Source organism: Antedon mediterranea, chromosome 6 (genome assembly GCF_964355755.1).
Source record: "Antedon mediterranea chromosome 6, ecAntMedi1.1, whole genome shotgun sequence".
Lineage (NCBI taxonomy): Eukaryota > Metazoa > Echinodermata > Crinoidea > Comatulida > Antedonidae > Antedon > Antedon mediterranea.
Genome location: NC_092675.1, coordinates 766365 through 792868, shown reverse-complemented (window position 1 = coordinate 792868; position 26504 = coordinate 766365). Strand labels below are relative to the sequence as shown.

Sequence of the window (26504 nt, the reverse complement as noted above, 5' to 3'; positions counted from 1 at the left end):
AGCACATGGGCTTCTTTTCGAGGTTTCATGGCAGTCTATTTAATGAAAAATAATGCCATGCAACTTTGTTTCTGATTTTAAAAAAGGTCCACTTGTTTAGGCCTGACATTTACAACCCTCAAAATATCTCTCTTGCGAAATAAAAGAAAAACAATATTCTTTATTTTATTTATTTATTAATTTTTTGTATTTGTTTATTTTTTATTTAAAAAAAATATCCGTGGAGGTTCAAACTTAATCTACTAGAACTGGGAGCACCCAAAGCTGAGCATTACCCGTTAGGCCACAAAGTAGAAACATGACTAAACAGCTGATAATAGTCTATTTATACGTGTATTACGTAATTCATCATTACATCATAAATATCCCATTAACCTTGTTAAAACCAAAATTATCAGTTAGCTCAGTCGCCTGAGCGTCGTGTTCACAACACGTATGTCGTGGGTTCGATTCCCATGCTGGTCGGTGGAATAGAGTTAAAGGCATGCGGCCACTGTGTTTGGGGTTCACAGAATTATACGTCCCCCTTTCCACCACACATCATGAGGCGATAACCTCAATGCATCTGGTGATGTGCTGGAAACGACCCCAAAAGGCTGTGGCAGGGCTTTAGTGCTGAGGCAGGGAGAGCACATTTAACATCTTTTTTTTTTTTTTTATTTTTTTTTTCAACCTGTATTCGATCTCGTAAATTTTATGTTTGCCGCCCTCAATTAAAAAAAATGAATTTTATATTTTCATCTTACGAAACGGTTTGGTATGCCACCGTTCGTTGTTATGCAATGGTTGTGCAGGTGTTGTGGGAAAGATGGTATTGTTAGTCATTCGCGGACATTTTTATTATGTTGCTACATTGGTAGCGAAAATGTCCGATTCATGCAAGATATTTTATTGTATAATGTTATGAATAAACTGTTATGACAGTTGGTGTGTATGGCCCGCGCACCGTTCTCAGAATAAACATGTTTTAAACAGATAGTTTGTCTCCGATGGTTTTTGTATGGGGTTAATGGAGAGTGAAATAAAATCAAATATAGAACATTTTGTAAAGATGCCGATTTCTAGACCAATTTCGAAGCTTAGACTAATTCCGCCGCCGGCTAGGCCATATACGAAGTCAAGCTTTAACCTATGTAGAAACCCCCACCTAAAATGTTGAAGTCGCATCTGGATAGTTGACATTTTAACATTACCATAATTACTATAGGTGATTATGTATAGTTATAAGTATAAGTGCAATTCTTGGCTCTATTTTCATTATTAGCTCTGTCCCAACTTAATATTTAATGTCATATTTCAATGAATAGGTGCACTCTTCGGTGACACTAATAAGTATTTATCTTAGACAAACGCAAGTTAATAAAATCACTGATGTGACTTGAATCTAATTTTTATGGAGTAACCGATATTTACCATAGCCTATATACCTGGAAGTTTGAAATAATTTTGAAGTATTTACAGAAGTATTTTTTCTCGATGTTTTTGTATGTGACTATTTTGTGCTCCACCACTGGCACCAAATTGAATCCACTGGAGCACAGTGTATTAACATACGAAAAGATATTAACATTCAGTAACTTATTTGTTGTTTATATCACTGTGCTCCACTTGAGCACATTTAAACTTAATTGACTTCAAATTAGGTCCACAGCACAGTGTATTAACATACGAAAAGATATTGAAACTTAAATGACTTTATTTCTATTTTATATCACTGTGCTCCACTGGCGCCAAATTGGATCCACTTGAGCACAGTGTATTAACTTACAAAACGATATTAAAAGTAGTGACTTATTTCCTTTTGATATCACTGTGCTACCCTGGAAGCTAAAGTTAATAAAGGCATAAATGGCGCTCCGTAGAGAAGTAGAGGATGCTCCAGTCGCCAGAAATGACGCTCTGAATATACCTCTTGAGGTTTATGATGGTTTATTTGGTCAATCGCCAGAATGGCGGAGAAAGAGGTGTGTGCTATGGAGAAAATTCTCCAAGTAAAACGTGGAGTTTCAGGAGGATTTGGGTTTTCTCTGATGGGTGGTTTGGATACCAATTTACCACCTGTAATATGTGATATTCTTGAGAACTCTCCAGCTGCAGAATGTCATGGGGTGAGTATTTTCTGTAGGCCTTCTGACCAGCCCAAGATTGATGGATGGGGCTTTAGCCTGGGCTTACGTGTAGGCCTACTGTGATTCCCCAGCAGGACTGGCAATCTGGCAATTCTAGTTTTACTGTACCTAGGCCTAGCTAGGCTAGCCTACTAGATTATGTCGATGTCGGATGTTATGTAATAGGCCTAGCCTAGGCCTACCTATCCTATAATATAAATAGAATGGAATAGCCTAGGCCCCTAAATAATTGTTATAAAAATCATCTTATTGTTCTTGGTTTGATGTTTTGTAAAATTTGCAATAATGAGGAAGAGAAAGACTTCTTTTGTTATTGTGAAATTTGAAATTGCTCATAACATACACATACTGACTGTATGAAATTGCTCATAACATACACATACTGACTGTATGAAATTGCTCATAACATACACATACTGACTGTATGAAATTGCTCATAACATACACATACTGACTCAATGATGAGATGAAACTGATGAGATTATTCCACTGTTTTCAGAGAGTGAACATTTAATTTATAATTAAAAAACATGTAGGCCTACTTCTTAATCTTAATAACTTGTAATGTATGTTCAAAGTGATCTTCTAGTTATAATATATACTGTAGGTAGTATGTTTGTTTTAAAATAACAAAATAATTTTGTATAAATTGTTATTTGACTATATATTTAGGCCTAATAAAATATGTTGTCACTTAACATGCATACCACTGCCTGTGTGTACATATATAATCAGTTCAATACTGTAGTGTGTCACTGTCAGTATTAAAAATATCAATTGAAAGTGAACAGTGTAGAAGATGCTATCATTAAACATTTATTGTTATCATTTCTTCTGCGTTTGAGAGTAAATGAAGCATGTAGCCGGGAAGCCATATGGTTTCCTGCCTGTGTTTTTAGATTGAATTCTTCATTGCATGGAATATGAAGAGATTTGAATCTGTTTTGTTTTGAATTGACTTTCTGTGTTTTCTCTAATAACACAGTTAGCAGAATCATCAGCTGTGTAGCAGTTTCAAATCCTATAAATTAAATGAAAATCTATCTTTTTAATTACTACTTCACTTTGATAGATTCAACCTCCAATACATTTATTCAATAATTGTTATTAATAAGTAAAATAAAGGAAAAGATAAAACAGAACAAGTTAATAAATAAAGCAATAATGAATGTTTATGAGTTGAAATTGAATGGTGAGAATATTTCATGGGTTGAGTGATTGGCTGATTAACAAGGCCTTGTTATGCCATTCAAAAGGTAGCGCTTAAATTTGGATGTGCGGCTGAGAACAGTTACAGGCACCGGACACTACAAGGTTGATTTTTTAACGTAAGATCAGTAAAATTTGTGTGGTAGAAAATTGTAAATCTACACGAAGCTGAATGTTCATTAGTACCACCATTCATTAGTCAAGTCAAGTCAAGTCAAGTATCATTTATTAGGTTATATGCATGATATGCATATAACCTCTTGATTCTGTCAAAATCTTTATTTATTTATTTATTTATTTATTTATTTATTCTTTCCTTAGCACTATTTGTCCGTGAATTATCTTGGCATCAGTTTCATCTATCTAAGTCAATTTTTCAGAGTATATTCCTTATGGCCAGGAATCGATGTGGTTATGTTTTCACGATGCGCAATCAAAAATTACGCGGTCTACGCGCGATTTAACGAAATCACGTTTGTAATCATATCTTCACAAACATGAATCACTTTTAAACAAAATTTGGTACTCATAAATTTCAGGTCATATTTCATCATATGGCAATACAATTACGTGCGTAGCGCATATAACACATGCGTACGCGCGCTTAAAATGTTGAAAATTGTCAGAATTTATTTTCGATGAAATACGTACGTTTCAGGCAATTTTAAGCGTTTAAAAAATTGCCATGAGTGCGCAGATTTTTGCACGCGCACTGCGCGTCAAACGTTAATGCGCACTGTTTGTGTCCGATTACTGTTGTATAACCTTTCTTTAATAATATCATCATATTTTATTCACTTTTCAACGCGAAACAGCGTTATACGAGCACGTCAAAAGTGACGGGCTACGCACATGTAAGTAAATATGCTAAATTTTAAAATTAATATATATCGTTAGAATGCTCGGGAACACGTATTTTTTATTTAATTTTCTTGAAGTGTATGTATCATATGTATGATTTATTATGAAATTAGAAGAACAAAAGTTGATTAAGTCATCATTAATGGCATATTAAATTTAACAAAATTAATTTCGACAATCAAACAAATTATAACATTTTCTTAGGCCAAAATAACAAACTTAACATTAACTTTCTTCCTTAAGAAGTTCATATATTAAAGTTAAAAGTATATAGTTTGACAGTGCATCATTTTTTTTAATTTTTAAAGATGTCATCATAGTAAAACATTATAATTCATTGCGGTATGTAATAATCTATCTGCACCAAAGTGGTTACTGCATAGTAAATACACGGAGGAATCTTTCCATAACTTTTAGTCAGTTGTGTATGGCTCGGTGGTCTTTGCTCGTGTCTATAGCATTCAAGTACCGAGATCGAGTCTCACCTTGGGAAACGAAACAAAATAAGTTTTTTTTTATTATCCGTATTGTTTGTTCAAATTTATTTCTTAGTGTATAGATTATACACATGATTTATAATGAAATCTAGATAAAAATTAACTTATGTCTTTATTATTATGTAACAACAAATGTGGTTTATGACATTATACGCATATGGATCTTTGATCGGATTGTGATACTGGCTATGGTGTTCGCGTTAGCAAGGTCCTATCATATATTATAAATAATTAAAGATTCTGAGAAAATCAATCAATCAATCAATATATCTTTTAAAAATCAATTATCTTTATTCAAATCAATGCATATAACCTATAATTCGTCATAGTGACGAATTAAATCTAGTTATCATTTGTTTTAGGAAAAACATAGAAATTCTGTTTGCTCTGTTGGCGGAGCACAATATCCAACGGACACAACACGAACTCAAAAACAAAACATTACAAAAAAAAAGTGTCTACATCATATTTAAGGCTCTAATAGATCCTGGAAAGAAACTATTTGTAAATCGTGCCTTATTGGCCTATTAGTACCATTTATTATCACCATTCATTATCACCATTTATTATCACCATTTATTATCACCATTCATTATCACCATTTACCACTTTTCTGTTTTCAAATATTTTTGTGAACATAGAAAGAAAATCTAAACAAAGAGTAGTGCATGAAAAAAAGAGAACCAAAGTATATAACATTAATTATATTCACTAATTATTGTCTGTGCCACATGGTTATCAATACTGTACTTTCACTTCTGTGTTTCTATAGATCCATAGTCTTTTCAATACAATGTTTTGCTTTTCTTTGTGTGAATGAATCTATCTTCTTTGAATGTATTGTTTTTTATATTCTTCTCGATTTCTTCTATAGATGGCTTTTGTTAATTGAGTATCTCAGGGAACTTGAGCATGATATTTGCGAAACAATTTGGTAATGGGACTATACATACAATACAGAATGAATGAAATTTAGTCTTGTATCTGAATTTAGTTTCAACTAGAAGATGGGATTATACTAGAGCATTGGTTATACTTGAAATATATACGATCAAATCATTGAACGTCCCTCTGCAATAATGGACTAACCCAGCAAGAGCAATGTACTGCCATCATTTCATGTTTAATTTATTTTGATACCATACAGAAAGAACAAGACCAGAAAAAAACAGCAACAGCAATCATTTCATGAAAAAGGGAATTTACATCCTGGAGGTCTCCCCTAATCATAATATATTTATAAACTTCCTGTAATTAAATGCATAAAATAAATAATAAATAAACAATACAGAAGATAGTGTTTTTTGAAAGCTTGCTCTTTTTCTAGCTGGCTCTGCTACTTTTTAAAATTTGTAAAATAGCTTATGTGTTTGCATTGTTTTGTTTGACAGTAATTTTTAAATAGCTAAAGAATATGAAATTGCAGCTGAACAGTATTTCAATATTAATTTTAGTAGACATGCATCCTTCCTGCAATAAAGACCACAGTAATATTTTACATTAAAATGCAATCATTAAGATTTGATGACAGTGAATAAAGTAAAGTGTTGACATTTTATTACATTTTGAAATCACCTGTATAAAGGTATATTAAACTAGAACATCTAAGGTTGTATTTCATTGCACTGATGATGTTTGGTGTAAACATGTTTACAAAAAATGTTGTCATAAAACTAAAGTTTATCTTAATTCTACTATGATGTTGTAAGTTTGGCAACATTATTCATGATATCACCTTAAACACTTCGGTTTCAATCACGGGCTTATGAAATTTAAAAAGCTCTCGAAAAAATCTGTAAAAGCAGAAGCTGAAAGTATAAACTGTACTTCCAAAATTGTAAAAAGTTTTGCTTTTTTGCGAAATGTGTGTTTAAAATCTTGATAATTTATTCAGTTTTGCTATATTTTGTATCCTTGAAGCTCTATGATATTGATAAGTACTGTTACAATGTTACAGTAATACTGTAAGTAATTGAAAGAATGGAATTCACTAGGATAAAATCTTGCCTTTTAGCTTGGAATTTTAAGCTTGCTTAATCCATATTTATTTGAGTAGCAGTTAATCACAATTCAGTAAAATTAATTTTCAGTAAACTGTGAAAACCATGTGCCATGTGGCAACAAGATTGTTGATAATAATGTGCCCTATCACTTTTACCCTAGTGGCGGTGTGTTTATGAGGCCACCACTGAATGATGAAAACAAACTATCATAATTGCATATAATTAGTAGAGGCCTACCTTTGTCTTTATTACACAAATGATTAGACAGGGCCCTCTAGCCTAGCCGTGTCTATCGAAAGCGTTTACTGTACTACCAGACTCTGGCGGTAGTCGGATGTTAACCGTATTTGCACGATAACACTATTTTGCTACTGTGCGTTAGCAGCTCTGTGATGCATGTGATTTTAATCGAGTATTTTACAATCAGTATTAATTACAACATTTCATTCAATGTGTCAATTCTCACGTTTTGTGCCTTAAGGTCAAATTAATTCATAGAAGTAAATTATTATACTACATGTTTAGTCATAATCAATACATTAACAGTAGTCTTGTAATAATATTTAATGATGTCTACTCTTAGTATGTGTACATTAACAGTAATATGTAAGTACAGTATAGTGTAATGTTAAACCATTCAACCCAGTCATCATTTTCATAATGTATTATTTCAGACAATAGATGTTGGGATGTTCTCAATAGAGGACACAATTAATGGATATTTGCAGTGTTAAATAGTTTGTTATTTTCTTTAACTAGTCTTTCCTTTGATCAGAGAAGGGTACTGTATATTTTACTAATACACAATACTAATAACACCACTGTTTAGAATTGGATTAAATTGCAAAAAATGGCCAGGTCGCAAGGTCATCTTGTCTTTAAAATTAATATCCAGTGAGTCACTGTTGTTATTTTCAATTGCCATTCCATGTTACTTACAGTATTTGTGAGAAGTCTTTCGCATGTGGGGGCTTAGAGTAAATACTGTACATTGATTTATCAAAATTGACATGTATGCATTTAGTAAATAATTACTTTTATTAAAATGCTATTTTCAATGAAAATCCATTGCAGTGATTCTTAAGATTGAAGACAGTGTCTGTGGCTTCTACACTTTTAAGCCATAAATGATAATTGATATATTATTCATTCAACATTGATTAAAACTTGATGATGATGTTTGTAAACTTGCAAAGTCATGGATTTATGTTCATTATTGTCACATCATTTCTGTTTTTGGGGAACAATTCTAAAGCTCTGTCTATACTATCAAACTTGTTTGACAAAAAAATTGTGGTGTATACCTAAAGTATGGTTGGTAGTGAAATGACATTTTGTTGTCATAAAGTTTGATATTGTAGTCAGACCTCCATGTTTAGATCATCTCACTTACATGTTGATCATGAACAATATTTTATTGTATTATGAAATACCTAAGATAATTATTCTTGGTTTGTTGAATCTATTTTTATTTAATTATCTTGTCCATTAAAGTGTTAAGCTATGTCTACACTATCAAACTAGTGTGATGTGCCCAAATATGGTAGTAATAATAATAATTATTATAATAACAACTTTTTTTAAAAACGGATGCAACACTTGGATCACCAGATTGGTGTTTTTCACAAGGCCGTTACTTACTACAAAACTATTTACACAAGTTATCATTTACAGTACATAATGATTAAAAAAAACTATACAAAAAAAAACAAAATAAAAATGATTTCATGAAAAACAGAGTTTCAAGTAGTAATATATCCAAATTTGGTAGTGATTTGACATTATCCATCACATTTTTTTTCCGCATAAAGTTTGATAGTGTAGACAGAGTTTTAGGTTACATATTTTGAGAAAAATGTACAGTTATTTATACTCATTTTTTGTGCAATTTCTATCACAAACTTTCTGGTTCTTGATTGGTATCAGTAGATTAAATATGCACTAAAGTTTTAAAGGCTATCATATGATAAGACAAGTACGATCTAAGTTCAATTCACTTTCGATAAAACCAGATAGTCCTTTTGCAATGTACAGTATGTATTGTTGTACAGGTTATAAAATAATTGGGTCAAACAACAATGGTTGATTATTGTCAAACAGAAAAGTTAATTTCCCTAATTATGCAAAACTTGGGATTACAGGAAAGTATGATAAATTCAATTAACAGAATCGTTTGCAATTTAGGCCAGAATCATCAGAATCATCAGAATCATTTCAAACAATAGACTATAATATTATGAAATTACTTGCTTCAATAAAGTTATTGCGAAAAGAATATTCATTTTTTTTTAAAATGAGGATCATGCTATATATAGAAATTTTGAGCATGCATTGATTTTACAAGTAAAATTGTAACTTCGAATGAAATAAAAGTGGGTTGCCCCATGAAAGGTAAAAAAAGGCATCATCGCTGCATCTTCTCTTAAATTCCACTTAGGTAGTGAATGTTGCTACAGCATTCATTCATCCCTCAAACTGATGACATGATGATGTTTCTGATCCAAAAATTATATAGTGTACCATTAATATAAAATAAATGCTGAAATCTCAACAGTACATTAAATTTGTTTTCCATTTCCGAACACAAACAATCCATTCCCATACGAATAAATGTGACATCCATTATCCTTTAGGATTACTAATTTAATGCCTTCATGGGTCATAGGTCACATAGATTAGTTATCTGACGTTAAACACTAAATGACCCCTGTATAATTGTCCTTAGGAGTGGCAATATTACTATGTGAGATGTCATTAGCATTTGGACTTTAGATCGGTTAAGAAGTGTTCAATCTTGTAATTTTGCATCATATTAGTAAGTAATAATTATATTGTGTCATAGTTCTTTTTTTCTTCAGTATTTGTTTATTAATATTAAAATAAAATGCAAAGTTACAAACAAGTTCTAATCTTAATTCTTATAATTTATGTTATTGTATTTTTTATAAATTTAATAATTACTATTATTTAATTATATTATAAACTGAACTAATATTAATGTGTATGAATTGGTTTTCAATTAAATTAATTAATTAATATTTAAATAACTTGTTCGTGGGAACAATTTGGGTATCGAAAGTAGATAACTTTGGGTATACTGTTTTACCTTTCGTACTGATCTCCCAAATCCATTGTTTCACACAAAAAAGTGAGCTGTAGAGTTGTGTTTGCATGCCACTAAAAATACTAAATTGTCTGTCAGACAATGGTTTTTGGTTAAAATTAACCGTTTCTTTGTCTTTTTATAAGTGAATTACAGTAAGTATTATTATTTGGGTTTTTTTTCTACAGAAGTGAATAACTTTATTAAAACTGCAAAAAGCCTATTCGATTCGATTTCAGTAATCTTCAATTTTCATGTTTTTGGGGGACAATACATCTTTAAACTTAATGAAGAGATTAAACAATATTATAAAAGTGAATTTAGTATCCAAAACAGCAGGACGTCTCCCAAAGCATCTCAAAAGCATGCTAAGTTCATTGGAATGACTCAGAGTGAGTAAGTTGTTGTGGTTATGCCAAATTGTAATGGGCGCCATCAGTTTAAATTACGTCCGACTCTTTAATCATGTCTGTCCTAAATCCTATGTTTAAATGCTGCCCTCTAAAAGCTGGCAAAGGTCATGTCATTGTCAACAATTAAAAAAAGTAACTTTTAATTGTTAAAATGTCTGCCCATTACAGTTAAACCACTTCTATTTTAAAGTTTTTCCACATACTAATTCCATAACTAAATATTTCACATAATAAGTCTACAGTAGATGGTTTATGGGTAAGAACATCAGCGTAGTGATTGGAAAGTTTGTAAGTTCGAGTTCCACCAAAGAATTAAGTACAATTATGTCGGAGTGCAGTAGGGCAAAATATCTGACAAAATTAAACACACCTGTCCCTTTAAGTATAATTATCGTTGGTGCCATTATGTTTCCCTTTAAAATTTAGTTATCACATTTCTCGTTTCTCTTCCAATTTCATTATCTGCTGTTATCCACTATAGATACCACTAATTACCAATCACACTTCCCTCTTTCATTTACGTATTATGTCATCTCTTCTTCGTACGAGTAAATTGATGAATAAATTTGAATTATATAATCGTGTAAACCATCAGTATGTACAGTATGCAAACAGTAGACTTGATTTCAATTCAATGGTATAATAATAATTGTATACCAGTTTTAGTTGTTTAATTATTTTTAATACCTCCAACATCTAAAATAAACAATCTTGTACCAATACTATAAGCCCAGAGAATACCAGTAAATGGCGTAACACAGAGACCTGAGGCCCCTGGTTTAGGAACCCTAAGTGGCCCTCCAATGCCTGTTTTCTCCTCTGGGCACTACTCAGGGGCCCCATAAGCCCTGGGTTTAGCCAGTAAGCGCCCATAGCCATTACGCCCCTAGCGGAAGTGATGGTAAATAGGCCTTGCTCATGACAGTATTTTTCCCCTTTTGTGGAATCTCCTTAACAACAACAGAGGCATTCAATTCATATGTTAAGAATCTGTTCATTTTAAAATTAAATTATTTCCCAACCTCACATAAACACTTACCATCTCATTTTCTATATATAATTTTTATTTTAAAAAGAACTGATTCTTCAATAACATACTGTACTGTAATATTCCAGGGAACATTTTCGCCAGTGTAGCGTAGCAAAAAGCTATACAAAACAACCTTATTGCTACACATTTTGAAAATTGTGTAGCAAAAAATACAATACAAAACTATGTTTCTCGACTTAAAAATCAGTTTGATTAGCAATATTGCTAAACAAAATTTTTAAATGAAAATTTTCCCTGTATTCACCTCATTAAATTAACAAGCCTTACTTTATTTTCTTTAAACTACTGTACAGTACAGTACTGTAGGCTTGACTTGTACACTGCATCTAATTGTTGTAACACAGAACTTTTACCAATGCTGTAGGCTTCCTTTTTCCTTTGTTTATTTTGTATTTATTACATCGCATAATTTGAGTATTTTGTTATTATGATATGCCCACCCTTTGAGTGTGGTAGCCCTACCCTCAATTTTATTTATTGTACAACTACTGTTTGTAATTTCTTTGATGATTAAAGCCAAGATACTTGTACAGTGTGCATACTGTATTTGTAAACTTAATCAAAACTTTCTGTGATCTGAATAGTGTGTTGTTGCTTGGGTGGAAAGAAGAATGATATCAAAAAACAAAAATATTCATTAAAAAGCACAAAATATTTTTCCATCATAATTATTAAAATTTTTATTATATTATTAAAATTATTATTATTAATTTTTCTCAAATGATACAGAAATTACGATTTATAAAATGTTGTAAAAACATTTCTAACATTAATGGTAGATATGTGTCTTAAGCCCTGTCTACAATATCAAACTTTATATTATGACAAAAAATTTGTTTGATAGTTTTAGACAGAGCTTTACATATTATGTTGTGTTTTTACTAAAAAAAACCTTGTTTCAACAAGTAAATAATTTGCCTGCAGATTCATAACCTAAACTCCGCCCCTTTAAGCCGCTATTATGACTCTTCCCTGCTGATGTCATTAGCATCAAGTCTAGTGAATTCTGTACTTAAGCTTTACCGGAAGTGCACTGGACAACACTGTGTTGATAGCTAGCTAGGCTGTAATTGAGATTCTTACTCAGTACTATTTACTTGTTCGTTACAGATGCAAATTGGAGATATAATTCTAGAAATCAATGAAGAAAGGATTTTAGGGAAAAGTGTCAAAGAAGGTAAGTTTGTACTATTCATTTATATTTTAGTAATATTTATTAAATATAATTGACTAATTCATTTTCTTTTCACAATCTTTGTAATAACTAGAATGCATAATTAATGTTTACTAATTTGAAATTCATCACTTTTTAAATATTTTCTTTCATTTATGTTTGACTTTCTGTTTTAGTTTTATTTTAAATCTCAAATAAATAGAAAGCAAAATTTGATTATTTTCTTTTTGATATTATAAATAGTTATTGTTTTTGTTTATGTCACTTGATATAATAGTTATTGTTTTTGTTTATGTCACTTTTATTGAGGGGGCGTTTATTAAAAATAATATTCTATGGGAGGCGCTTATTCAAAGCAAGGCGTTTACTTGAATAAATATGGTAAATAAAAATCATACAAATGATTTATAGCTAAAGTAAGTACAGTACCTTTTTAGTGTTAAATGTTACCATTATAAACCATAAATATAAAATCTAAATTGTTACTGTAATATAATATGAATTTAAAAGCTATACATTATTATACATTTAATAGGCCAGCCTTTTGTGGCAAGACAACACCCAAAATACTAATTTGTAGTTTTTATTTTGAGATTCTTTTTACTTTTGATTCATTTAAACTATTTTGTGATAGAGTACTGTATGACACATGGCATATCACAGCCTGTCACTGCCTGTTTTTTATCGTTTATTCCAATTATTTCTTATGGTAAAATGCTTAGTCAAGTTTCAAATGTTAAAGGTTTGAAAAAAAAAAGATTATTTATTTTTAAATTAGTACTCTGTGTTACTGTATGGTTTTTAACTTAAATTTATTTATAATTTATTTGTAAAATTTTTTCAATGTCAGTTTTCTATAGATGAAATTACTCATAATAAATTGAAAAGTTGAAAAAGAGGAAACAATTGTTATGTTATATTTTGGCACGTGGGCCGCATTAGTATTATTGCACCAAGTGGTATTCTTTTCAATGAAAATAACAGAGTATACAATAATAACAAACACTTAATATTACAAGTTTTAACTCACTGTCTCTTCAACATCACTAAATTTAAGGTAAGCATCATTTATAAACTATATTCAGAAATTGATCATTATTTAAATTTGAAATAAATGTGTAGGTACAGTATACATACATTCAAATTAATACAGTCTACATACAGTATTGATATATTATAATTGTGCTGGGTTGAAGTGGGCGTGGACACACACACCCACCCACTCCATTTACAGTCTACATACAGTATTAATATATTATAATTGTGCTGGGTTGAAGTGGGCGTGGACACAAACACCCACCCACTCCATTTACAGTCTACATACAGTATTGATATATTATAATTGTGCTGGGTTGAAGTGGGCGTGGACACACACACCCACCCACTCCATTTACAGTCTACATACAGTGTTAATATATTATAATTGTGCTGGGTTGAAGTGGGAGTGGACACGCACACCCACCCACTAAGGCTTATAAGTTCTAAACCACCCAGCATGTAATTTCAACATACTGTAGTACCACACACCCACAACCCTATGAGCAGACTTATTTAAAGTAATGTTTAATGTTTTTGACATCCACCCTTATGTTTTTGACATCCACTCCATCCTTTATATATACAGTATTATCTATAGTAATTCTAACTATGAAATTTGCAAGTATTGATTACTGTATGTCTGTATTGAGGGGAGTATTGTTTAACAGGCATTTTGCATAGCATCTATTAAAAACCCAGTTTGGTCATACGGTCGGTTAGATTTTTGATTTTTAATAATATTTTAGCTTATTTTATTTTAATATAATGATATCTAAAATGAATTTTTCCTTTTAAAAGTAAAACCACTATTGAGCCATAATCTAAAATGAAAATTGAGTGCAACAGGCAAGTTATCCATGTATTCAATTAAACTTGATAGTGGCGGTTTTAATCGCTCTTGGTTTCAATCAACTGAAATAAAAAAAATACTGAAAAGTTAAGAAAATTATTATTTCCTAGCAAAATATTGCTTTATAATTTTAAAATACTTTTTTCTTGAAATGCTCAATACGACACCCCTCAATATCAAAATAAAAGCGCCAACCCTAGATTTTCTAGATTTTTTTTATGCTTTATTTGAAAAGTACATTGAAAAGATATAAATGCATTAATTATACATGATAAAGTGATGTTATACTGTATTTGAATCACTCACTGAATGTGAAATACATAAACCATGATTTATAAATCGTGTCTGCTTCTCATTTTAATATGTCTACTTCTACAACAAACTAATTAATCATCGTGTATCAGAACATACTTTACATTCATAAGTATATTCATGAGAAAAGAAACTTGAAAATGAGATTTTTATTTAATTTGATATTATTTCCCTTAATACTATTAGAGCGTTTATAATTAAAGTATTATACTGTTAATTATGGTGTTTCACTTTAAAAAATTGTCGGCCCTTTGAAAGAATCTCGACAAAAATGATTACTTATTAAATTTTGCTTTAAGTATATAGTGCTTGCTTTGTTTGTTAGCACGATAGCATCCACAATTTTTAAGTTATTGTCCTAAATGTTTGGGTGTTTAATAGGTACTGTATACTTTTACAGAAAATGCCCATTGATTTTCAGGAAAAATTGAAATACAGTATTGGTCACATCACAAGCTATTGTATTCAAATCTGACTTACCTGTATCAGGGAGCAACTCCCTGCCTGTATAGTACCTTCCATATGAGATTAAATAGCACGCACTCTGTATTAATTTAACATGAACCAAAATATCAAGTAGCGAGTTCTCTTTCCCCAAATATAGTTTTCTCATATATATTTTGCCAAGTACAGTACTTCACTCGGTTTCTGAGTGATTTCATTTCAGTTTGTTATACAGATACCTGTATACATTACAGTACAGTAAGATAATTTTTGCTACATTCTTCCCTAAATTACAATTTATTGACCAGAAAATCATATCAATTATAATTTATTCCGAGTTGAGCTATAAATAAAATAATTACTTTAAAAAAACAGTGCTTCCATTGAAATAGGTTTATTTGTTTGCATGATACATTTTATTGATTTGTTTTTGTTTTGCAAAAATGTGTTTTTGTTTTGGACACATCAACGTTTTATGATACGATGTTAATCTATTTTTGAATTACTGGTTATCAATACTTTATGATGCAAGTATGCAAGGCATTGGAAAGGGCACGTAGACAATTATACCTTCAAAGTTAAGTCTTAAATCCTTTCCTACTACCCGGAACTACTACATTTTTTTTTATGTTAGTGTACTCAATACTGTTCTCCAATCGTTAAAACGTTTTTGTAGTAATTTTTCTGAACTTGCCGTTCTTAATCTGATAACGCTGGGCTTAATCATACTTGATGAATAATGAGCCATTAAAGTTTTTTCGTCAGAGTTTAATGTCCGATAATGATAATAGTAATATCATCATTGACCTAATAACCTAGTTCATCATTTGTAATTCAATCTGTATGATAACTGTATTGTCCAATCTTTTTATGGATTTTATTGTTTTCTTTTTCTTAAATTTGTATCTTAAATTTGGTAATTAGATATTTACATAAATGACAGTATCGATTTCACATACATTTTCATCATACAATTTCAGTGCTCAGTTTAAAAGATAATGGTTAATTAAATTGTTTCAGTACAAAAAAAGCTGTTTTCTATTGAAAACCCACATTTTTTGGTAATGTACTGTAGTTTCTCTGTAGGCCTATTGTTGGCCTTTTTTTAAAAATGGTTTAAAGTGGAAACATTCTAATTCTGTCACTATTGCCGTCAGTTTTAACCATTTTGAAAACCATATAGAAATGGGAGTAAAGCTAGCTGTTTCGTATGATTAATATGGTGTGGCTCATGGAACAGCTAGAGGATAATTGAACTAGGGGTTAAGCCTACCTAATGATAGGTGAAGGTTATGATGAGTAAAGCCATATGATACATTGTTTGCATACAATTCATGCTGAAGAAACTGACATTTTTCAAAAAAGATCAATTTCGATAAAAACAATAAAGTACAGGGGACTCATTTCATTATAGTAAATTACCTCAATTTTCTATTTGCACCAGAAATACTGTGGGACCAAGAAGTATGTAGCTGGTACAAAAATGAGTCACCAGAAATACTGTGGGACCAAGAAGTATGTAGCTGGTACAAAAATGAGTCACGTTGGCTATTTTTAATCAGACTACTGTACACATTTGATACCATGATTTGTGAAGAAAATCTGGGACAACTTTTGGTGTAGAAATATAAATTTTACATATTTAGCTTAATAACTTTTTACCATAATTGGCAAAAATCCCCCAAAAACTGCACAATATCTTTCCAATTTATGTATTTTTGTTGTACTGTAGAGAGTGTCTATTTGTACACTACCCATATTATTCTCCTTTGTCTCTGATTTGTGAATATTAATAGTGACCAGATTAAAATTGTTCATTCAAACATTATTCCTGTCTGTCTTTTCCTAATTTGTTAATAAATCCATTTAGTCATTTATTATAAATAATTCATCTTTGTATTCACTATTTTTCCAAAGAGGAAATTCATAACAAAACTACACTCCCTACCACACCCATAGCTAACCGGAACTTATCATTTTATTCTACAATTTCTAATAATTTTCAAAATTCAATTTTATTTTGCCAATTAAAATGGAAATAATATGAGTACATTTTCAAATTTTAAAGTATATATTAATAAAATTAAGATTACTATATAACAATTTTTTATATTATTTTAAACAATTGATGTGTACAGTAGGTGCTACAGGAATTATTATTCTGACCTTGATCATACATGAATGTGGTTGTTTCTGACAATAGCCCATACTCCCTGCATACAGGTTACATGAATGTAGTTGTTTCTGACAATAGCCCATACTCCCTGCATACAGTACATGAATGTAGTTGTTTCTGTTCAATACCATGCAACATAATATAAATCAAGGAAGTAATACAGTTGCAGTATTACATTTAATTCATTATACTTTAGTTTAAACTAAGTTTATACTTATCATTGACAGTAAGTATCTATTTTAAAAACATGATTGTTATTTAATATATTCATTTATTTTTTAATTCATTTTTAAATAAAAGTTATTAAATTACATAATAAAAACCTTATTTTTGGTACCTGTATTTGGCACTTCAGTGGGTCCCAATGTGTTTTTAATAGTGATTAATAATAATATTATAATTGCTTAGTATCTAAATCTTTTCATTAAAACATTATTCCTAATGTCATATCTTCTTTTTTTGTTAGCATTCACTCATTTAGTCATTTATTTAATTAATTAATCGATTCATTATTAAATCAATCAATCAATTATTAGTTTTTGTAACAGGATTCTATTCACATTCTATCATTTCACTAATAATATTATTGTTCAATTTATCCACAAATTGGATCTATTCATTTTATTACGTTGCATCCTGTTTGTATGATTCATCTTAATGCCAACGTTAAGTTTAATTTTGTGAAAGTATGAATCATGAATTGGCCTTTAAGTTTCTGAAGTCCCTGCATGGCTCATCACCTTTAATATCCTACATCATGAGTTTTATTCTAAAGGATGTAATGTTCAGTTTAGGGTCATTCCATCTCAGATCACCCAATGAGTTAAACCCTACCTCTTCCAATTTTGATGAAATTTGGTATATGGGTGATTCATAGCAATTAAAGTCAAAATTTCAAATTTTAACTTTATCGGACCAACGGTTTTCGAGATATCGCAATTTCAATTTTCGGTTTTTACGCAAAAAAGGGCGCGTCCGCCACGTTTCAAAGAGCTGTATCTCGGGAACTATAGGTTCAATTTTAAAAGCAAAGGTATTTTTGTAAAGGGGAGACCATAAGGAATCTAAATATACTAATTGTGTGTGTTTTATGTTAATTTTAAGTTTAATAAAACTTTGAAATATATTTTGACCTTGAAATTGACACCGTGGAACACGCCCGATTTGTTGGTGACTATCACGAAAAATGTAGCCCTACGTGTCAACTACAACATATAAAAAAATTGGAGGGGTTTTTTTCTTTGTTTCCATGAAATTACAATTTGAAGTTGACATACCTCTTCCTTTTAGTGTATTTTTTGGTGTTGTTATATACTTATACACAGTGTGAACACTAACTGTTAAGGTGTCTTATTGTTACGCTTTCTCATCAGGCCCACTTAAACACTACAGTAGATATATTTTGATATGAGAAATACTGGGTAACTCACATACTTTTCAAATCAATTTTGACACATAGTTTAGTGTCCTTACTATGTTATTTTAGTGTATTTTGGTGTCTGTCCATGCATTACTTCAATGTCAATTTGATGTATTCCAAAAATAATTTTATTTACAAACTAAATATTATTATAATGTTACAATTGTCTATCTGGCCTTTACTCCTTGTCATCTGGCCAATTCAAACAGTATTTAGAAATGTTGTGGCGTTCATTTTGGGAAATTACTGTAATTCCTAGTCGAAGAGGATTTTATAAACGGAGAGGCTATAATACAATGTACATTTGATTCAGGAATCCAACAACAGTCTTCTTTGGACGGCCAATAAAAGATTTTCGCTGGCCCATGAGGATGCATAAATTTAATTTGATAATCCCCAAACTCTTCTGAGACATCCACAACCAAATGGGACACCATCATAACTACAGCACACAAATTCTGAAGTCTAATAATGGTGGGTTGTGTATCAGCAACAATTTCATTTTCATCACTGAAAGATTCTTGAATCACTACCACATCCGGAGGGTTTATCTGGGTACTAAGTTTGTAGACCTGCATCTGTGCCAGATAAACGTGAACAAAGCGATGATATTGTAATGTACCCTTGATGGTCTGGGCGAGGTTGAATCTCGGCTTTATTTCTTTTTCCACAGTAGATACCTCATCTATTCCCACATGAAAAAAGTTGATGCCTGGAATGTCCATATGAGCGAGTCATATGGCCGAGCGGTTAAGGCAGGGGCGTCGTTTACCGTACCTAAAGAGCCAACAACAACATCGGCAAGGGTTCGAGGCCGACTCGCTCCTAGTTCTGGTGGTGGAACAAGTCTTCTCAGATAAGGACTATAAACCGTAGGTCCAGTGTACACAGTTATAACCTGTGTGTACTTTAAAGAACCCAGTTCATTATTCGAAAAAGAGTAGGGGGTTATCCCGGTGAACTGGTTCACACAATAGCCCCTGTATCAGGGGGATTACCACCTATCTGATAGGACAGTGATTAATTCACTATTGGTAATCCTTGGCCACATTGCCTAAAGACATAAATAAAAATAAAAAATTACACAGTAGTCGAACATACTGAGAGATGTGAGAATATGACATTCAGTCAAACGCTGTAAGCTTCTCTTAGTGACAAGCCTCTTAACTGTTCCACCTATGCCATCACATGCACTCTTGCCATGTGATGTAGCGAAAAAATTCCCCTCGGCGTCTAAACCAAAATCTTCCTGGTGGTGGCAAAGGTTAATAAAGTTATATTTGTTTTTGTATTGGCCGCCACATCCATCTGTGAAATAATGAACTTTTTTCATGGTTGGTAGTTTTGATTTTAAATAGGGGATGACAACCTTTAAAAAGGCATCAGTAACTGATGTATGTTCTCTGCAATCACTTATTATGCATTAATATGCATAATAACATAGCAAGGACACTAAACTATGTGTCAAAATTGATTTGAAAAGTATGTGAGTTACCCAGTATTTCTCATATCAAAGTATATCTACTGTTTAAGTGGGCCTGATGAGAAAGCGTAACAATAAGACACCTTAACAGTTAGTGTTCACACTGTGTATAAGTATATAACAACACCAAAAATACACTAAAAGGAAGAGGTATGTCAACTTCAAATTGTAATTTCATGGAAACAAACAAAAAAACCCCTCCAATTTTTTTATATGTTGTAGTTGACAAGTAGGGCTACATTTTTCGTGATAGTCACCAACAAATCGGGCGTGTTCCACGGGGTCAATTTCAAGGTCAAAATATATGTCAAAGTTTTATTCAACTTAAAATTAACATAAAACACACACAATTAGTATATTTAGGTTCCTTATGGTCTCCCCTTTACAAAAATACCTTTGTTTTTAAAATCGAACCTATAGTTCCCGAGATACAGCTCTTTGAAACGTGGCGGCCGCTCCCTTTTTTGCGTAAAAACCGAAAATTGAAATTGCGATATCTCGAAAACCGTTGGTCCGATAAAGTTAAAATTTGAAATTTTGGCTTTAATTGCTATGAATCACCCATATACCAAATTTCATCAAAATTGGAAGAGGTAGGGTTTAAAATTCCATTTTTTTTGGGTGAACTGAGATGGAATGACCCTTTAACCCTGTAAAGGAGGTAAGTTCCATACTTATTTTTCTGAATGTAGGAGAATTAGAGCCACAGTATTAGGAGCTCATTTTACTAAGCCTCAGCATTATGTGGTAGGGTGGCCAGTTCCCTCTCAAGCCGCTTAATCCTCCCTAGTATTTTCAACCAGGTACTCATTTACAGCTGAGTAGACTGGAAGTTGTCTGGAATTGAACCCGAGTCTCTCTGTATGACAGTCAAGTGTCCTAATCACTCCAAATTTAAGGAGACACCTTCAAAATCCAACGAGTTAATAGGCGTCTCAATAGAGGAGATATTCTAGTCTATAATACTTTACTAACTATAGAACTTTAATTAAATTAATAATGCACCCATATTGCCTAAAATTTTTACCCAAAAGAGGATATCCTTAGGATGAAAACAGTTTCTGCTTATGAGGTGTGGTCACTTACGTACCAAATTCACTGATTTAGGTTAGAGTAGAACAAACTAAGTTTGGATGAATGTCTATTCTGATTGCTTAATCCCTGTAGCCCACAAGCTTTCATACAATACATGACATAAAAATGTTTATTGAATTAACAATACGCCTATACTGTACAGAAGTATGTATTTTATTTAATTGTTCAATAAAATGGAAAATGGAAAAATTACTCATAACATTACCATGTTTCCTATGGCCTTCTGAAAACAACCCATCTTTTTTTCCTGTTTTATTGAATTATCATTTAAAAATATCCTCGTGAGTCTACATAATATAACCAAATGTTCAAGATTAAAGTTTTTTTTATTTTTTATTGCAAAACCATAATTCTCATGTTATTACCTTAATTGGTTTAACTTGTAATATCGCTTGAAGACATTATTATTACACTCGTTAGGAGTTAATTAACAGAAATCGATGATGCATATCGCAACAAATCTTTGTATTGTTTGAAAACCATTTTCTTCTTGGACACGCTTACATTGTTACGAGTCAGGTTATTGTTTGTTGTACTGAGCACAGGCTTTAGTAGCTAGTTTGTGTACAACAGTGCAATAGGAATCAGTATTGGAATGCTAATAGAGGTTGGTATTATATAGTGTAAAAGACTTATTAGTGTGCATCACTGTTGGAATACTATTGACAAAGGTATGTACACAGTACATGAATATGTTTATTCCAAATTCATACAGTAGGATTTTGATGTTACAGATATTTTTTATTGAGTACAGTAATCATACTGTGAACCACATGTTCTTTCCATGTGAAAGAATCATTTCCAAAATCATGTTTTTAAAGAATCTAAAGTCTTATATAGGATGCTGTTATATGCCGAGATATTTTGCATTAATGTACTGATGAACCACATTGTACTGTATACGAGTGAATTAACTCCCCCAAGTGAGAGAATCATTCGTTCTTAAAACCATATTTCTTAGAATCTAAAGTCATTTAGGCTATTATAATATAGAAATGATATAAACAATTCTTCCCACAGGGAGAAAATCAATCATTTCTAAAAACATAATTATTCTTAGAATCAAGTTATATGTAATGCACATACAGTAGAGATTTTTTGTTTTCATTCGTAATTTGTTTCACACTATTATTTAAGTGCTCATACTGGAACCACCACATTATTGTACAGTTCTTGGGAAAGAAGCTGTACAGTACGTAGTATATTTTTGTTTTTAGATTTTATGTTTTGAATGTTTAGCGACATTCCTTTAAATTGACAACATGGTTATTTTTATGTCTGTTGAAATGTTGTGAATAATTGTAGCATAATGTATTGCAGTACCCCTTGCGTTGCAAGCCATCTTGAATCATTTGTATGTAAATTGAATTGTAGAATTTATAGTACTGTACGTCCAAATAAATGTTAGATGGTAGATAATTCTTCATGAATAAATTTGACTTTAGGTATAGGTTGACCTATTTAATAAACTAGAAAAAATTCTACAATTTCCTTTGAGATTACTATAAGTTGAATTATAAGTTTTTTGAATCAGGAATGAGTTACTGTATTGTGAACAGTTCTAGTCTATTTCGTGCCTAGCTTACCTGGATAAACCGATATAGGCCTTTTCCTCTTTGAGGAGAGAAAATTCCTTTTAAATGGAGAGGTATGTATAACATTGTCTCCCACCTGAGAGCACAATTCACGGGTGATACTATTGGCTTGGAGAGGAGTCTTTAAAATTGTATTACTTTTCGAGTTATGTTCTTTCCTCGAAGGGGAAAAGGCCTATGTCGGTTAATCCAGGTAAGTTAGCACTTTATGAAGACTACCAATACCACTATTGGTTTGTGTATTCTTAAACACTACACACATGAATTTTTAAATGACCATCGCACCAGAGCTTAATGTGAATGTACCTTTAATCTGGTCCCTGACTAAAGCTTGGTTCCCACTAGGACACAATGCAAGGATTTAAGCACAGCACAAATAATTTGATCAATCACAAGCGATGGATTATTTAAAATGTCGTTTGTTATTGGTCAACTCGCTTGCCTTTGCACTCGCAGTGCATTGAACCAAGCTTAAAGATACAATCTCATAGTTATTTAAAAAATTGTACTAAATTTAATGACATCTGAACATTAACTGATAGGAATCTAATTTATTATCAATTTCTTTTCAATTATCAATAATAAACAAATTAATGAATTGACAATATTGACAAGCAAGACATAAAACTGGTAAAATGTAGTGTACATTTTAGTTAATTGTCTTATTATTATCTGTTTAAAGTCATCAACAGTATTGAAAATATCTAAAAAATGATGCCTCAATTACATCTCATTGATTGTCACACATCATTTTAATCACACCCGAAATTAGGACTTGCTATCTGTGCATGTTGCTATGGAAACCAAATGAAATTAAATTGTGTCCAGACATTACAATTATTCATAGGTAACATGCCCGTCTCATCATAGTCATTAAGTAAACGCTAAATATTGAGATGTGCTGTAGTAGCTCTACTTCTTTATGAGAATTTTTGTGTAAAGGTGATAATTATTGTAATGATAATAATATGCAAGATGTTGCTGTTAAAACATTACAATACTACTGAAGATGAATATAACAGTTGTACAGTTCTACTACTTTGTGGAATTGAATGTGGAAAAAATATATATTTGCTTAAATTGTCCTGAAAACTTATTTAAGCAACATACAGTAATTATTGTAATGATAATAATATGTAATGATGATGTTAAAACATTACAATACTACTGAAGATGTATATTACAGTTGTACAGTTCTATACTACAATAATTCTTTTTATTTGTGGAATTGACTGTGGAAAAAATATATATTTGCTTAAAGTTATCCTGAAAACCAACAAGAAAGCAAGCAAGCAACTAAAATCAAAATATAGTTAAGATGATTTATGTGAGATTTTTGTGATAATTGTGACCCCAGATGCCCTATAATTAAATAGGACATTCAGAATTTTATATATAGAAAATGAATACATTTGCTTTATAAATTGACATATGTACAGGTACAATCAATCATTGTAGGCATAACCTGTCAATTATACGACTCATCATAAGCAAGCCACATTAATACTGTACAAATGTTTAAGAATTTTATTCATATAAAGTTTGTACTGTAGATGTTATTCAAAGATTTGGTTAATGTAATTCATCAATGGATCAACATTCTACAGTTATTAAAATACTGTATTAAGAGAAAATTAATCATTAAAGAAACTGCCGACAGTTTAATTTATGTACTCTTAAATCTGTCGTAAAATAAATACCAAAATGAATCGATGGATATATAAAAGTTGAAAAGAAATAAATTAGAAAATAGACTTATTTTTCATACGAATTTAAGATTGTTAGAATTAACAATAAAATCATACTTGATATGTACTGTACACAAAGTTAAAGACAGTTTACGTTATTACTGTATTACTGAATAAAATTTGATATTCTATATTTTTCTTCTCATCTTTATGTTTATTTTCATATTTTTTATATACTGTAAACAATTGTATTTTAAATTTTAAAATTTATTTTCTTATTTTTCAGCTGTTTCATGTTTAATGAAATCACCAGATTGCTTGGTGCTGAAAGTTAAAGAAGGTAATATCAAATGTTTTTCTTCAGTAAAGTTTAAAAATAACTGTTTCATCATTACCAAAAAAAAATAGACATTGTTTTTGTGGCCACTCTACCGAAAGTAATTATTGTCATGATTAAATATGGTGAAATAATTTGATACTGATACTGAATGTAAATAAACTTTTAAAACCTTAAGCAAATATCTCCTTCATCTTTTTAATAACGTTTTTGTCGTAGATGCAAAAATAAGAAAACGAGTTGAAAAGTTTATGGAACCAATAACGAGGGATCTTAATGAGAAACGATTAGCACAATCAAGTCAGCCAACAAGTCCTACAGCCAACTATATCCGGCTAACATCTAGCGGAAAGGAGCTTGAAAAGGCTGGCCTTGAGGCATCGCTACGAGCGGAAATTGCCAGGAGTGAAAAACTAGTGAGCTCTCCGTCATCACAGTTTACAATTATTGAGGAACAAAATACTGTTGATAAAACTGTAGGTAATAATACTGCAGAAAATAAATCGATGGAGCAAAATGTAAGTTTACAAAATGGTAGTCAATCGAACATTGGAGTTAACACCGACTCATTTACACCATTGAGTAGCAAGTGTGAGCATGGAACACGCGAGCAATTTTCCAGTGCTATGATGTCAAGTAGTACAGACTCTAGTTTGTCTGATTTGACACCTAGTAACAAAGTACTTGTAACTAGTGCTCTCATACATCGTGAGGACTCGTCTTTGTCGGAAGCAGTCGGTGTTCAAATAATGGATACGAACTCAAATAAAATTTCGAATGAACCAGTAATACAAATTAATGGGCACCACGATGTAGGCCCAGATGAGGAGACTCTTAGACGAGAAAGGCGGCATGATTCTGGAGTCGGTGGTTCTTCAGAAGGAAGTGCTGCAGATTCAGACCCAGACTTAGATTCAATGAATTCTCAGGTTAATGAATTTGTATTGAGTAAGCAAAAAGAATCGCAGCAACCATTCGTGGAGACGCATTTTAATGAAGATGTTGACATCGCAAACATGTCCAACCACATTGAACACAATGAACAAGAAACCTCCACAACTTCTCCAACTCTGGCTAGACCCAATGATTTACCTTCAGATTCACATAAAAATTTCTTAGCCCCTCAAACATCACCGAAGAAATCTCCGACAAAGACGACTCCACAAGGTGCCTTAAGGCTTTCTCATAGCACTGGTTGTTTGGAAATGTCACAGTCAACTACTCAAGATTTATATCCTGAAGAAGAGTCTATACCCAGGAGTGCATCATGTTCAACCATAGATTCGGAAGATGCACTCGACATGAAAACGCTAGAAGATGCTATCATGAACAATAGTAGTAAAGGTCTTGATAAACCCTCTGCGAAAAGATTAGCAAAGCGGCTGTTTTTATTAGATGGATTTAAACGATCAGACGTTGCAAAACATCTTAGTAAAAGGTTAGTTTAAAGTTGTTTTTTTAAAATAAAAAGTGACTTTTTAAATTAATATCTTGGAAACTATAAAAAGAAACAGTTTATTGAGGTCTAATGACTTCAGGCTTCATTTTGATTATTAAGTTCTTTTTTTAACTCAATCATCGATCATTTTAACATTTTTTATTTTTAGGTCAACGTTAAGAGACAAT

General features: G+C 31.5%; 1 protein-coding gene across 5 annotated transcripts in view; it reads left to right on the top strand.

Annotated features, from left to right (window-relative positions):
• Positions 1-1950: 1950 nt before the first annotated feature.
• LOC140052286 (PH and SEC7 domain-containing protein 3-like) overlaps positions 1951-26504 on the top strand; it is a 46008-nt gene continuing 21454 nt past the window's right edge. For all 5 annotated transcript variants that reach the window (XM_072097766.1, XM_072097765.1, XM_072097768.1 and 2 more), the window contains exons 1-4: positions 1951-2108; positions 12377-12443; positions 24828-24881; positions 25098-26316. In XM_072097766.1, the coding sequence (XP_071953867.1) occupies positions 1974-2108; positions 12377-12443; positions 24828-24881; positions 25098-26316 (1475 nt within the window). In that variant the 5' untranslated portion in view covers positions 1951-1973. The remainder of the gene's footprint in view (positions 2109-12376; positions 12444-24827; positions 24882-25097; positions 26317-26504) is intronic.